The following is a 13,493-nucleotide window of genomic DNA, read 5'->3' on the forward strand; positions in this document are numbered from 1 at the left end:
TTTTTGTTGTTGTTTTTGTTTAAGGAAGCAAACATTCCTGAAAATCCAGAGGAGGACAAAGGTAGATATGGAGTAATCTTGTTCATGTCTTGCTCATTGACTTATTATCAACATGTAGGTATTCTTGGTAGAAGTTTGGACGTTCATCTTAACACAGCCAGGCTCATGAGATTTGGGATGTGTTTGTGTTTTGGAGGAGGCTTAAACTATTTCTTCCTTATTGTTCTGTCAGTTTGGTAGACCAAGCACTGCAAGGCTGTTCCTCAGAGTCGAAATGTACCTTTTCAATGTCCCTTGTATCAGTTTCACATGGTTAGCTGTGTGAGAAGAGGAAACTTTGCAAGTGCTCACATCAGTCACTTGATGTGTGACTGAACGGTACAAAGAATGGGTAGTTTCATAGCTTTGTCATTGCCATCTCTATGGTCTCTGACTATAATGTCTTAAACTGGTAAGATAGCATGCGTGAGAGGTAAAAGAGTGATCATAGTCTTCCAGAAGCAAATATTCTTTTTGTATGAGACGGGTTACAAACCCTGACTGATGTATGAATTTTTAGAATAGCTTTCATTTTGAAATTTAAATGTGTTCTCAGTTTTGCTAAAAAGCAGTTGAAATTGAGGGAGAGGAAACCTCATTTTTCCTGTTCATCTATTTCATTACATTAGGTTTGGAAGATGGAAATGTTTTGTTTTATATGACCCATTAATGAGTGATAGGTGGAAGGAGATAACTCTATCAGCACTACAGATAGGGATGTCTTTGATTAAACTGTTTTTCTCTTTCTTTTTTGTTAATGGGAATAATGACGCTGCTTAATGTTTCTACAGTAGTTTGGATTTAGTGAATGAGATTTGCTGTCTGTCTACAAGTATCTTGATCCATGAAAGGCAACAATTTAAAAACATGTACTTCACTGTACCGATGATGTCAAATGCTTTTTGAATGTGGATAAGTGAATTTAATGGTAAATATACTTGTGATTTTTTTAATTTGTGTATGAATGACTTTGTAGGAATTAATGATGGAAGCACGGAAGCTGCCATGACTTTACTTGCAATGGGTGATCCAACGTTCCAGTTAAAAATAAACACTGAAGGTATGATCTGACTTACGGGACAAAGCCTTCCTTGTGCTTCATGGGTTTGCATAAGGAGGAATGGAACAGTGGCTGCAAAGCTTCTTCTACTCGCTACTGCACAACAGGAGATTGAGAGTTTCTTCTACATTTAGTCCTGCTGAGTTGTAATAGACAGACTAGGCAATGCTGCCTGGATGGGAAAAATGAGGCACTGTTTTGGATACTGCCAGCTGCAGCGCTTCGCTACAAAGATGTTTCTGGGAGCTCTTTTAGGAAAGGACATGTTTGAATTAGTTGGTGTTGGTCCCATAAATCAGACAAAAGAGAAGAACCAAGCTTAAATGTCCATAATCGTCAGTGGTATTTTCTGGTCTTTATCCTGAAAAATAACTTTTTGTTGGTTCTCCCCCCCGCCTCCTCCAATGAGCTGTAATCTGAATTGACCAGTTTTTAGTCTAGTTTTTGACTGGCTGTTTTAATTGGAATTTAGAATTGGCTTTCATGGGTAAATATTAATCTCTGCCTCCTTACTACCAAAAACTGTGACCATAAGACTGCATTTACCTGGGATTGAAATTTGCATCTCTGGAGAAAGCAGATTTTATCAAATGAAGTTTGATCATCTGTAAACAGCTCTATGCAGTTACAAAACCTGAGTTTTTTTAATTACGTTTTTCTATCTTGTTTATTGTTCTAAACAGGACGGACACAGTTGTTACCTGCTCAAGATGATTTACACATGGCCAATAACCTTGTGACCCATGCTTATTCAGAACAAAGTGTAATTTCTTGTCAGTATTTACTCTCTTCACCTACTTCTAACAAGGAACTGTTTCCTTCTGAGGATGGAAAGAACGTTAATCTAGAGCAGCAAAGCACTGGCACAGGAACAGGTGGTGAAGAATATTTTGAGAAAAATGCTACAGAAACCAGGTTAAATTACTACCTTAATTACTTTGAGAGGGAGCTTCTCTGACACTGCTTACCTTTAACAGGTTCTTTCTGGCATGTTTCTTGAATTTCAGGCATCTTGCTTTAGTGAACGTTTCTCAGCTTGTGTAATTTGCTATGTAATCTGGAAAAGCCTTCTTGAATTTTCCTTACCACTTTTATGAGATGTTGACATGCAATTTGGGGGAATTTGGCGGGGGGGGGAGGGGACTGTTAGAACTTAGTTCATATGGATTACTGTTATTTTACCAAGCCCATTTTCTGAAAGTACTAAACAACTGATCAGGCCCAGGCAAATTACTTAAATGTCACTTCTGCCATGGGCTCTGATTAAACAGATGTCAAAGAACCGGTTGGGTTGCTGTCATATTCTCTTGTGGGTTTTTTTTTTTTCTTTTTTTTTTTTAGTTTTTTAAACAAAACTAGTAAATTTTGAAAGAGCTTGATGGAACACCTTTTCAGAAAATTCAGGTTCACTGCTTGAACAAACTATCAGATTATACCCCTCTGAAAAAGTATAATCAAAGATCTTTTGCTCTGAGTTTTGTGGTTCTGTTATCGTATTGTTAACCAGAATTTACTGCCTCTGTTCCACATCTCCCATCTGTTCTCTGTGCGGTGATCTTTGCTGAAAATACTAGTTTCATCGCACTGCTAACTGTCAGAATCAAGAATTATATTGATGGTATTTTCCTTTTTACCTGCAGTGATAGCTCTGTGCCTGTGGTGAACAGTACAGGACTGACAAGAGGTAGACTCCTGAAGCCTGAGCCAGACTTTGGAGAAGTGAGGTCAAATAAGAACATTATTCAGAAGCCTGTTAATAGAAATGTACTTGTGGAAGAACTAGAGCAAGTTCAAAGTGGTAAGCCTGTCCCATATCCTAAGGTTTTAAAAATGGTTTGTGGTGATAAATTCACATTTGTTTCTGAAATAAAACTAAATTAAAATCAATCTCCACTTTCTGTTCGTGTTTACAGGTGATGCATCACCATTGTAACAGCAGGGTATCCATTTATGGTATAGCTTTATATATAAATGTACCTTTCAGTATAAAATTAAATAAAATCTTCACAGAGACTTTTCTGTGCAGGTCTTAAATTACCTGGAAAGCCCTTAAGTTACTGGGATGGCCATGACAGAAATAGTACAATACAGTATACCTTTTTCCTTTCATTAATGTCTTTCTCTTCCATATATATCTCCGTTTCATACATACACACATTTTGTAAATATGTATATTGTATATATTCTTATATATACTTGTTTTAAAATCTTTAGAGGCCACAGTTCTGAGTGGTACTGCAGAAATGCAGAAGGTAGAACTAGAACAGGTCAGACCAGCTGTGGATGATTCTTTGGATCTTCATGATTTTGCAACTGGAAGTACAGAACTTGTCAAGCAAGTAGACAGAACAGAGAGGTAGGAAGAAATCATCAATTTACATTGAATGTATTCCTGAGGTTTCTTAAAATAGGCAGCTGAAGTGCTTGGGTAGTATATGCCTCTTATGGAAACTATATGCCTACAGCAATGGCATGTGTTAATGCATGCAGATTTACAGTATAGACTGTTCTGTTTTTAAGGTTTTAAACTGTCTTGCATGTTGTCATACAGGTTTTGGAAGTAAAATGTTAACTTGTTTGCTGTTTCAGTTCTTAGTAATCACCTTGATACTTAATTCTGTCTTGTAAAACAGCATCTGATAGGACATGTTAAGGATGTAGTCAAAGAGAAACAGAGCACCTCTTCAAAAACTTATTCTCTGTGACTATGTAAGCTTAATATTAAATAAATACTTATACAGGATTTATTCCATGTCACAGGATGATGTGCTTAGTTAGTTTCAAATTAACTATATATATCTTTCAGAACAGAAAAAGAGATGAGAAATGCTTGTGGAACTTCAGGGGAACTAAAAACTGTAACTGCATCACCAAAACCTGAGGCTTCTGAAGTGGGACAAGAGCTTTATCCAAACCAAAGTCCTGTGAATGGACTTCCTGAGCAAAATCCTAGTCCTGCTGAGCACAGTCTATATACATTGAACATGACTCAGGTAAAGAACTTAATTTTACTACAGTCTAGAGGTGCCCAGTTTCTGAAACTCTGTATAGGAAGAGGCTCTCAGTGCAAATGTATTCACTCACCCATTTTACAGACCTGGTACTTCAGCTGGTGAATGAAACGTCTATTTTTTGTATAGGCATAGTTAAACTTAATCATTTGTGTGAACCCCATCTTCTCAATCATTTGAGTGAACCCCATCTTCTCAAGCCTCGATTTATAGCATTTCAGAGCTATAAGTGATATATGCTAACAAAATTTTGAAGGATTTTTTTTAAAGAGTTTTGATGGAAGAAGTTACTCATTTATTTATTTGGTTTGACCTGGTACAGTTATATTTGTTTGGTTAAAATGTCACTGCTGTCTTTGCATTTTCATAGTCAACTTCTTTTGCTTTGCTTAAAACAAACTTTGCTTTCTTTAAAACAAACCTTGGCAAAACTAGATTTTAATTTTCATATTAAAATTGGTTAGCATATAACAAAATATCCCTCTAGAGGATAAATTTTTTTCTTTTTAAGTATTTGGGATTTAGCTGTTGAATATATTCTAGTCTGAAAATGGCATTTTGGGCATGGAAGAATCTTAAACTCTTAACTTTTACTTGTGGCTATTTATTCCTCCTCACTTTTACTGTGCTCTTTCCCACTTAGGTTAAAATTCTTAGTTGAGTTTTGAAATACCTTGTTTGTCCATGGTAATAATTGTATTTCCATTTCCATCCATTGCTCTGCAGTGGTTTGTGTATCCCTGCTCTAGTATAAATGAGAAGTATCTTGTTTCTTCATGAGAGAGAGGTTGATTTTTCCCTCAGGTTTTCTAGTGTTGCCTGAGGTCAGTGTCTGTACAGTTATCATGGGACAGCTAATGGGTGGTAGCTTGTTTTCGCCAGTGCAATCTGTTGATGTGTCAAGGCTAATCTCAGCTTAAAACAAGGTACAAGAATGAATTGGCTGGAGACAGGACTGGCAGTCAGTGTGAGGGGAGGCAACTTTCAGTGGAGTGGGTTTTTTGTTTGGTGCTTTTTTTTTTTTTTGTTTAGCAATGTTATGTGCCATGAAAGAGAATGGATAGATGAGTTGTAGAGCTTGGAGTTCTTCTTCTGGCACTCAGTGGTTTTTGTAATAGTTGGGGGAATTCATGTTCTTAGTGCTACTGAGCAATTTACTGTGTGAGTCAGCTCTGTCAGAGCTGTACTGTAGGAAGCATAGGGGTTTTTTTTTTGTTTTTCTTTTGTTTTTCTCTCCAACAAACCATCAATAGAGACAATGAGCTGCATATAAATGATATGTAAGTACTGCCCAAGTGTTTCTTGTCAGGCTGGTATCCTTCAGCCTAGAATAGCCAGAAGTGAAAGTTGACAAATTGTAAGTATGATGATGATACTAGAAATTCTGGCTCTTCAGTATTTGACATACTTTGTTTCTTTCCTGTTTTCTAGAGTTACTTCTCAGTTCTCTTAATTTGTTTTATTGCAAATGTTTTATTTCTAGAATGAAGCATGTGTTCAGGATTTTCAACAACAATATATAAGCAGCACAGAAGAGACTTCAGGTATAATGTTGCAATATTCAAAGTTAACAAAATCTGACATTTGTGTATCTTGTAATCACACAAAGATGAATCAAAAGATTAAGATGTTTTCACTAACATGATTTAAAACAGTCTACTTCATTAACAAAAATAATGACCCACAGTATAATGCCATTCTCATCACTAACCTCTTATCTTCGTTTTATTGACACAAACTAGACTTGGTAGCTTTTTGAATGGTACCTCATTAAGTTCAAAAATCAGTGGAAGAGAAACTTCTTGCTCTTTCCTCCCTGCTGTGAGCTCCTCCTGCTTACCTTGTGCTGACTTCAGCACTTGTTAGACCTCTGTGAGCCTCTAGCTCACTAATTTGTCGGAAATTGAAGGTGGAGCAGCAAGGGGAGAGAAAGAACCTGTGTAGTTTTCCACAGGCTTAGTGAGCTATAGTGGCTAATGTGTCTAGTGAGTGCTAGTGTCATAGCTGTGTGAGTAGGAAGGCAAGACTCTGTGAACATAGAGCAGGAAAAAAGGAGAAACAGGGAAGGAAATAAGAGAAAGAAACCAGACCTCCCTTTTCAGGTGTAACAAGTCAGCAGATCAGTTCCTAATTGATTAAATGTGATGTAATTTAGCATTAGAGTAGAAAAGAATTTTCTCCTCATACCACAAGATAACAGCTACTTTTACATGAAACAAGTTGAAATGGAGGTGGCTTGGAACCAATATTTGACTAAGGGATGGGAAAATCACTGTGTCAGAACCCCAAAATACTTGCTTTAAATGGAAACTGCAATCTTCCTGCCAAAGGTACAACTTCTGAGCATGTGCAAAAGGCAGGGCTAGTATTTCTTCCAGGCTGTCTGTTGCTTATATTCAGCTGTTGCAAGGGTCTTAGGAAAGAGCTTCTTGAATCATCTTTAGATAAAGAACCAGAGTGAGTTCAGGTTAGAGTAACAGCCTTAAATCAGCAGAAAATGAGAGCTGTTTTAGCTAATCGAGCAACACTATGGCTTTCTGTCTTTTGAAAAGAACTTTAAAAATATTATCTCCTTAAATTCATTCTAACAGATCGTGGTTGGCAGTTAGCTGTTAATGTCCATCTGTTGGTGTAATTATGTATACTTTTCATTTATTAAATTAATGACTATGCTTCTCTGTTGGTCCTCTTCTGCAAATCAGCAGTAAGGGAAAAAAGAACCTTCAGATTACTGACAAAACAGCAGACTCCTACCACTTTGAAGAAGTGACTCTTAACACCTGGCAATAGCAATTAGAGGGTTATTTGACCACTGTTACACAAGCTTAATTAAACTGCGAGTTGTTCTTTAATGCTAGAACATCCATTTTAAAAAGCTTGATTCCTACTAGGCATTCTTACACTTTATTTTGAATGATAATTGGGACTCTACTGCACTGGGCCACAGTGATTGGTATATCCTCTAAGAAGAAAGGAAGCATATTGTCTCCAGGATGTTCCCAGTCCCCCTTTCCCTTAAAAAATGAGCACCTAATCTCTAGTTACTATAGGTGGTGTGGGCATAAAAAAAATGAACAGTGTAACTTCTAAACTTGAATGATAGGCTTTTCTTATTTATTTCCCTGAAAAATTACAGTAGTGAGTGATGATCATAGTAGATGTCCAGAGGAGGAACAGACATTCATTTTAACATTGGTGGAAATCCCAGCTGACTCAAGAGAATATGATGATGCATCTGCTTTGCTGGAACAAACTTCAGAACCATTGCTGCCAGCCCCGATACTCATCAGCCCAATCAATGCAAGTGGAATGAGCGTGACTGGAGTGGAGAGGTAAATGATTTACTCTTGAGCATCTTAGGTGAAACATTTTTTGTGAACCTTGGATTCTTCTTTAAGAAATTTTAATGTGTAACATTAAAACTTACACACATTAAAACTTCTGAGAAGACACACATTAAAACTTCTTAGAAGAAGAAATGCAAGGGGAAAAAAACAATCATCGTAGTAGCCTGGGCAGAGACTTAAAAAGCAAACGAAATGCGTTCCAGTGAGATTTGAGATAGATTTCATTGGTGATTTAAAACTAGTGTTTTAGTTAGCTGGGATTTTGGCAGCAACTTTAACTTTGGTTTTGATTTACCCTTTTTCTTCTTCTTGTCTTCCTTTTTAGTACAAGTTATTTGTCCAGTCTATTAATGCAAGTTCTCTTCTCAGATCAAAGCTGTGGGTGTGATGCAATTCCATGCTAATGTGGAGGACCTTGTCCTGTGACCTCAGAAGTCCTTCTCTTAGTTATTAAAAGAACAGGTCTTTAAGAGTGAATCTTGGCCATGCAGTGTAAGAATTCTAGCTCCTATGGAGCTATTGATGATGGACAGAATTACTGATAGGCAGAGTCAGAGTACATTTCCTGTCTCACTGAACCCTTACTGCTTTACCTGGTTTCCCTAATCTCTGATGCCTCCCTATATTTTTCGCTCTCTTGAGCTCACATGGTGAGGAGGGGAAATGAAGATTAAGCTGCACATGTAGGTAGTACTTTATTGTAGGATTACCTAGGGTAGTTAGCCCACTGGCATTTTTTTACACTTTATGAACATACAAAGTGGAGTTCAAATAGAACAGCTTCTAAAGTAATTAGATCTGAATATGAGTAAAAAAAGTTCAATTCTCTAACTTAAGATAGTGCAACCAAATGCTTCTTGATGGTAAATGGTGCATTTAAAGTTAATGTTGGCAGTAAGAAAGAGTATCACCAAAGATCCATGTTTAATTGTCATACAGAAATCTTCTACAAGGTAAATTTTGGTTTATTTTACAGTCACAATAATGTCTTTATATATAAACAGCATTGGATCCTTAACAACTGCAGTTGATGAACTTGCTGCATCTTTAGATGGCAATGTGGAAACCAAACAACTACAGAGTGCATCAGTAGAGCCCATTCCAAATTTGGTGCAGACAACTCAGAAAAGGTCAGCTGCTGAGCTTGAAGAGAATGATTTTCCTCCTGCCAAGAAAACCCTATCTACTTTAGCAGAAGGTAGCTTGGAAAGCACTTATAAGGTGAGAAAATAGTTTGGGATATAAGTTTTTATGTGTAGTGTAGATGCACAACATGTGATGGAGTATTTTGACTATGTCCCTTGCTTAGAAATACGCTGTCTGCTTTGAAGATTGACATCCACAGATTGCTTATTTTGAACCATACAACAGTTTTTGGGCTGTTGGTGTTGTGTGTGTGTGTCGGGGGGAGAATTGTAGGCTCACAGGTTTTATGTTTGTTTTGTTTTTTGTTTTTCTATTAGGCTTCCCAGTTGACATGCTGGTAATATGTCTGTTTGACTGGTTCCTTCACCACAGGCTTTCTGATGGTGGTGTTGCAGGAGGGGGAATTGTAGATACGTACTGGATGACTGGCAGACTGTCTAGATTCACTCAGTGATACTATGATTCCTAGTGGAATCTGTTACAGGAAGAAGTTGTTAGATGTGTTCCTACCATTTTTTTTTTAATTGTAGTAGTCATTAGTCTAAAACAACAAGCTGCAAATAAAAACTGGCCAGCCTGTTTCCAGCTTCCCTCTGTGCTTTCTGAATGTGACCAAGCTTACAGGATTGACTGCCATTTATTTTTCATAAGTAGGCTAAGATTTTCTAGTGTATCTGTGTGAAGGAATGGGTGATAATTCCCCCACGTGATTGAGAGAGCTTCTCCAGAAAGGATTGGATAACGCATTCCTCATCCTTTTCTGACCTCTCATCTTCCTATCTTGAGTCATCTGTCATGAAAACACCTTGAAAAGCCTGCTCAGGAAGTGACTTGAGTGATGCGTGATACTCTACCAAAGATGCATCATCTTCACTCCTGTTCTTAGAGCTGTGCATGCATGATGTGAGTTTTTGTCAACTTTCACTGTTTCTTGAATGGTGAGAGGAATGACTTACCTTATTTTGTTTTTAATACAGGATTATTCAACTAAATCCACGAATTCTCCAAGGAGAGCTGCTGGTAGGTAAATTACTCTGTTTCTACAAGTAGAAGAATGCATATAAATGCATAGTACAGCACAGTTTAATACTACCTGTTGTTTTGCTGAATAGCCCTGCCAGTGGTAATTTAGTGTTAGAGCAGAGAAGAATTTTCCCCTCATACCACCATTTTGTGAGTTCTGCCATAAACTCAGTACATTGGATTACATGTCTGAAAATCTCTTGGCTATTAAATTAATGATGGTTCTAAAAGCACTGGTGTAGTTAGTCTACTCATGGATTTCAGGTGTCTCTTTACTTGAAACAGCAAAAAAAAATCCTACATAAGAAACAAAACCCCCATACCAACCTAATAATGACAACTATAAATAGAGAATTTAGCTCATAGGAGGGCTTTCTGAAGCGCAGAAATAACTTACTAGTTTATAGATCTGGAAAGGAATTTTGTTTTGATCATATTCATTTAGTATCTACAAACAAATGCACCTCTTGCATTTCAATCTCTGAATTATTTATATGTCAGTCTCTTATTTGCACTGAATATGTTCTTAGGAGAAAAGTTGGAACTTTTGTACTTAAATACCAGTAAAACTTATCCAGCTTTTTAAGCAAGATAAATGTTAAACATCTTCTAGGAAAGATTTTTTTTTGGACCAAACATAGTATTTTCTTACATAAAGGAAAGTGCATAAATATATGTATATATTTTTTCTTTTTATATGTGCATATGTATACATATATGTATGTGTATATATACATATATTTTTTAAATTTTCTATAGAGCTGTGAACTGAAAATATTAACTTTTTTAAACATAGTATACCAAAATATGTTGTTTTATTTCATATTTGTCTTTTGAAAATACATACACAATGGAGTTCTTTGAAAGCTTATCTGCCTCTAAGGTGGGGGATAACCAGTATTCTTGACAATATGATCTTCAGTGATTTGAGCCTGTGAAGGTTTTGGAGAACTATTTTTTGGTCCTTACTTTAAAGAGAAATTGTGGAAGCTTAAGCAGCCAGATGACGGGACCAAGCTCTGTGGTGTGTTGTAAAGAGTTGGCAGACTGTAAAATCATATTTTAACTTTTCCCCATAACATCTGTAAGATCTCATCGACTTTAAAAGTAAACCTTGAACTGTAAACTCTTAGTTATGCTTTAAAAAAAAATCCCACCTCCTCCTCCAAAAAAAAAAGACCCACAAAAAACCCACAGTCCTCCTGCACAAACTGAACAAAAAGCTCTGCCCTTCTCCTGTAATGGTGTAAACCAGCTTAAGCTATCTTTTGGACCATTGTGTTATTACTGAGGATGAACAGTTGAAGTCTTTGAATTACTCTCAACTCTTCTTACAGGGAATTTTCTTGAAAAAGCAGGAGCTTCAGTAAAGAAAAAGGTACCTACTTCTGCGTTTGTGTCCGAGTCTGCATCACTGCTAGTTGAAAGCGGCCAATCTGAGACTTTGCAGAATTCAGGGACAGCATCACTTGGGAATTCAGCATCCAAAAAGGAAGAGGAAGTGATATCTAGGCTAACCTCCGAGAGAGAAGCAGAAATAAGTGGTCAAAGAAAACTGGTGGATGTGCATGAATCTGGACAGTTGGAACACACTGGAAGCATAGCTGCATCTTCAAAAACTCCATTACTCAGGTATTTATGGAATAGGGTTTTGTCAGCCTTTTCTGTTCAGAGACCTTGTTTCCATATTGAGTTTTTGATGTCTTTTTTCCGCTTAGTATTGCAACAAGGACAGTATCCTTGTTTGTGAACTACACAGATGAGAATTATAGTATCTATCCTCTTCAGCATATTAGAAAGGATCAAACTGTCTGCTTTGAAATTTGAAGTATTTTAGTCATTAAATGAGCAGATTGACCAGGGGACAGTACTGATCTATGGTATGTTTATTTAGACACTGACAGATGTCTCTTGTGAGGCAGACATTCGTTGGCTATGATATGGATTTAGGATAACTGTTGTTTTCCTTAGCTCAGTTTAATGCTATAATATATATATACCTGTCCACTTGTTTTGATTTTTGTCCTTCTGTCAGTAAGATTTGTTATTGGTATAGTACTCAGTATACTGGATTTTTAGGACTAACTTAAGATGTGTCATTTCCCTGAAGGAGTTACAATCTTGACAGCTCAGAGGGTATTTCTTTCATCTTTGTCTGTCTGCATGTCTATTTGGATGTATTTTTTTAAATTTACCTTTCCCCCTTCCCTCTAGTGTTTTGAGTTCCTGTTCTCTTGCTGTTGTGTTCACTGTTTTTGATTGTGGTGCTCCCCTGCTGTCCTGATCCTGTTGTTTGCTGCTGCTTTTTCATTATACTTCTGTGACTACCAAAACTGTATTATTTGTACCTGGGATAAGCCCTAGTAACTGGGTAATAATACATGAACACTGAGAATCCTTGCCTCAGAGTTTACTTCCTGGGTTGTAAACTCGTAACAATGTGAAAAGTAACCTTTGATACTGTCTGCACCTGCCTCACAAATGTGGCTGCTTTCCAGTTTCTGTACATAATGTAACAATGTACTTGTTACTAAGTAGGGTGATGTTAATAGATTGAAAGCCTGCAGCAGAGAGTCATCTTTCTGGTGTCTAGGACAGTTTTGTGTTGTTCCATCCTTGAATGAGGTGTCCTTCTCCATTGATTACAAGAAGGAAGCTCTTTTTACATCTTTCCTTAGGAATATGTCCCTTCTACTTTGAATCTCTTTCTGAAGACCCAGGGAGCTTGTTATAGGCTCTGTCTTGGTAGTAAATGGTAGGTTCCTGTTGCCAGAGTTTGGAGACTGTTGAGAGCTGCTGTAACTCTTCAGAAAACTCTTCTTGTGCCAGAATATTCAGTAATACAAAAGCTTTTCTCAAAATGACAAAATATTTTGGGTTTGTGTTCTTATTATTTTTATAAATTGTATTTATTTATTTTGCATCTGTGGTATTTGCTGCTTGTTGTGTAATGAATTGGACTCCTATAGCACTATTTACCTCTCGCTTTGTGGAAGCAATCCTTCTGACATTCTTACTGTATTTGTTTTGAATAGGGGTGGTCGAAAACCATTGGGATTTCTATCTTTAATTTGCAAAAAAAGTAGTTCGGAATCTGCAGAGGATACCAAAGGGAATAGAGGGAAGATCCAGAAACCTCGGATAGTGACCCCAAAACGAAGTCTTAAAAAACCTACTCTGTCCAATGAGGATGGTAGGGAATCCTGTTCCCTTCCCTCTACAAGCACATCGTCATCTGTGGAGTGTGAGAACGTAGCAGCTGATGCTGCAGTTAAGGTATGTGTTTACTTTTGAACGTCCTTCCATTTTGGAGATGCGAAGAACAGTGGAGTCGTCATTTTAGGAGTGGTTAGGTAGGTGTATAGTGTTCCAAGTTTTGAGAGCGGTATCTGCTCCGGTGGATATAACCCTGACTTGTGCATGTCTAGGAAACTTATAAAGGAGTCCATCTTTTTTTTTTTTTCTGTTCATGTATATTTATTAATGTTTGGTTTCTGTGACAACTGTGGGCCATTTTTTTCTATTGTTACTTTAACAGAAATTGCACAAGACTTGTGCCTCCATCCAAGACTTGTGTGATGCTGTGAGGGCTTCTACTGGTATCTGTGCTTGTGTGTGTGGGTCCAGGATTGGTATCTTGTGAAGTTTTGTGTCTTGGAATTAATTGGCAGTAATGGTTCTCTGTTTTAACTGAAACCCATGCCAATTCAGTGAAGTCAGACAATGGGGAATGATTGTTGCCCAGTATATGGCTTATTCCAAAATATTAATCAGTTTTCCCTGAGGAAGTATTCCTAGCGTCAGCAGAAAAGAGGGGGGCAGTCTGCTTGTTTTCCATTTTCAGTAAATTCTGAAGTTTATATCTGA

General features: G+C 37.2%; 1 protein-coding gene across 3 annotated transcripts in view; it reads left to right on the forward strand.

Annotated features, from left to right (window-relative positions):
• The window catches only part of LOC135324404 (transcription factor TFIIIB component B'' homolog), a 51,667-nt gene that overhangs the window by 35,537 nt on the left and 2,637 nt on the right, over positions 1-13,493 (forward strand). For all 3 annotated transcript variants that reach the window (XM_064500571.1, XM_064500573.1, XM_064500572.1), the window contains 12 exons: positions 25-61; positions 1,016-1,099; positions 1,783-2,014; positions 2,740-2,897; positions 3,314-3,455; positions 3,906-4,092; positions 5,594-5,654; positions 7,247-7,442; positions 8,462-8,678; positions 9,581-9,623; positions 10,964-11,258; positions 12,662-12,902. In XM_064500571.1, coding sequence (XP_064356641.1) covers positions 25-61; positions 1,016-1,099; positions 1,783-2,014; positions 2,740-2,897; positions 3,314-3,455; positions 3,906-4,092; positions 5,594-5,654; positions 7,247-7,442; positions 8,462-8,678; positions 9,581-9,623; positions 10,964-11,258; positions 12,662-12,902 — 1,893 coding nt within the window. The remainder of the gene's footprint in view (positions 1-24; positions 62-1,015; positions 1,100-1,782; positions 2,015-2,739; positions 2,898-3,313; positions 3,456-3,905; positions 4,093-5,593; positions 5,655-7,246; positions 7,443-8,461; positions 8,679-9,580; positions 9,624-10,963; positions 11,259-12,661; positions 12,903-13,493) is intronic.

Source organism: Dromaius novaehollandiae, chromosome W (assembly GCF_036370855.1).
Source record: "Dromaius novaehollandiae isolate bDroNov1 chromosome W, bDroNov1.hap1, whole genome shotgun sequence".
In the NCBI taxonomy this organism is placed as follows: domain Eukaryota; kingdom Metazoa; phylum Chordata; class Aves; order Casuariiformes; family Dromaiidae; genus Dromaius; species Dromaius novaehollandiae.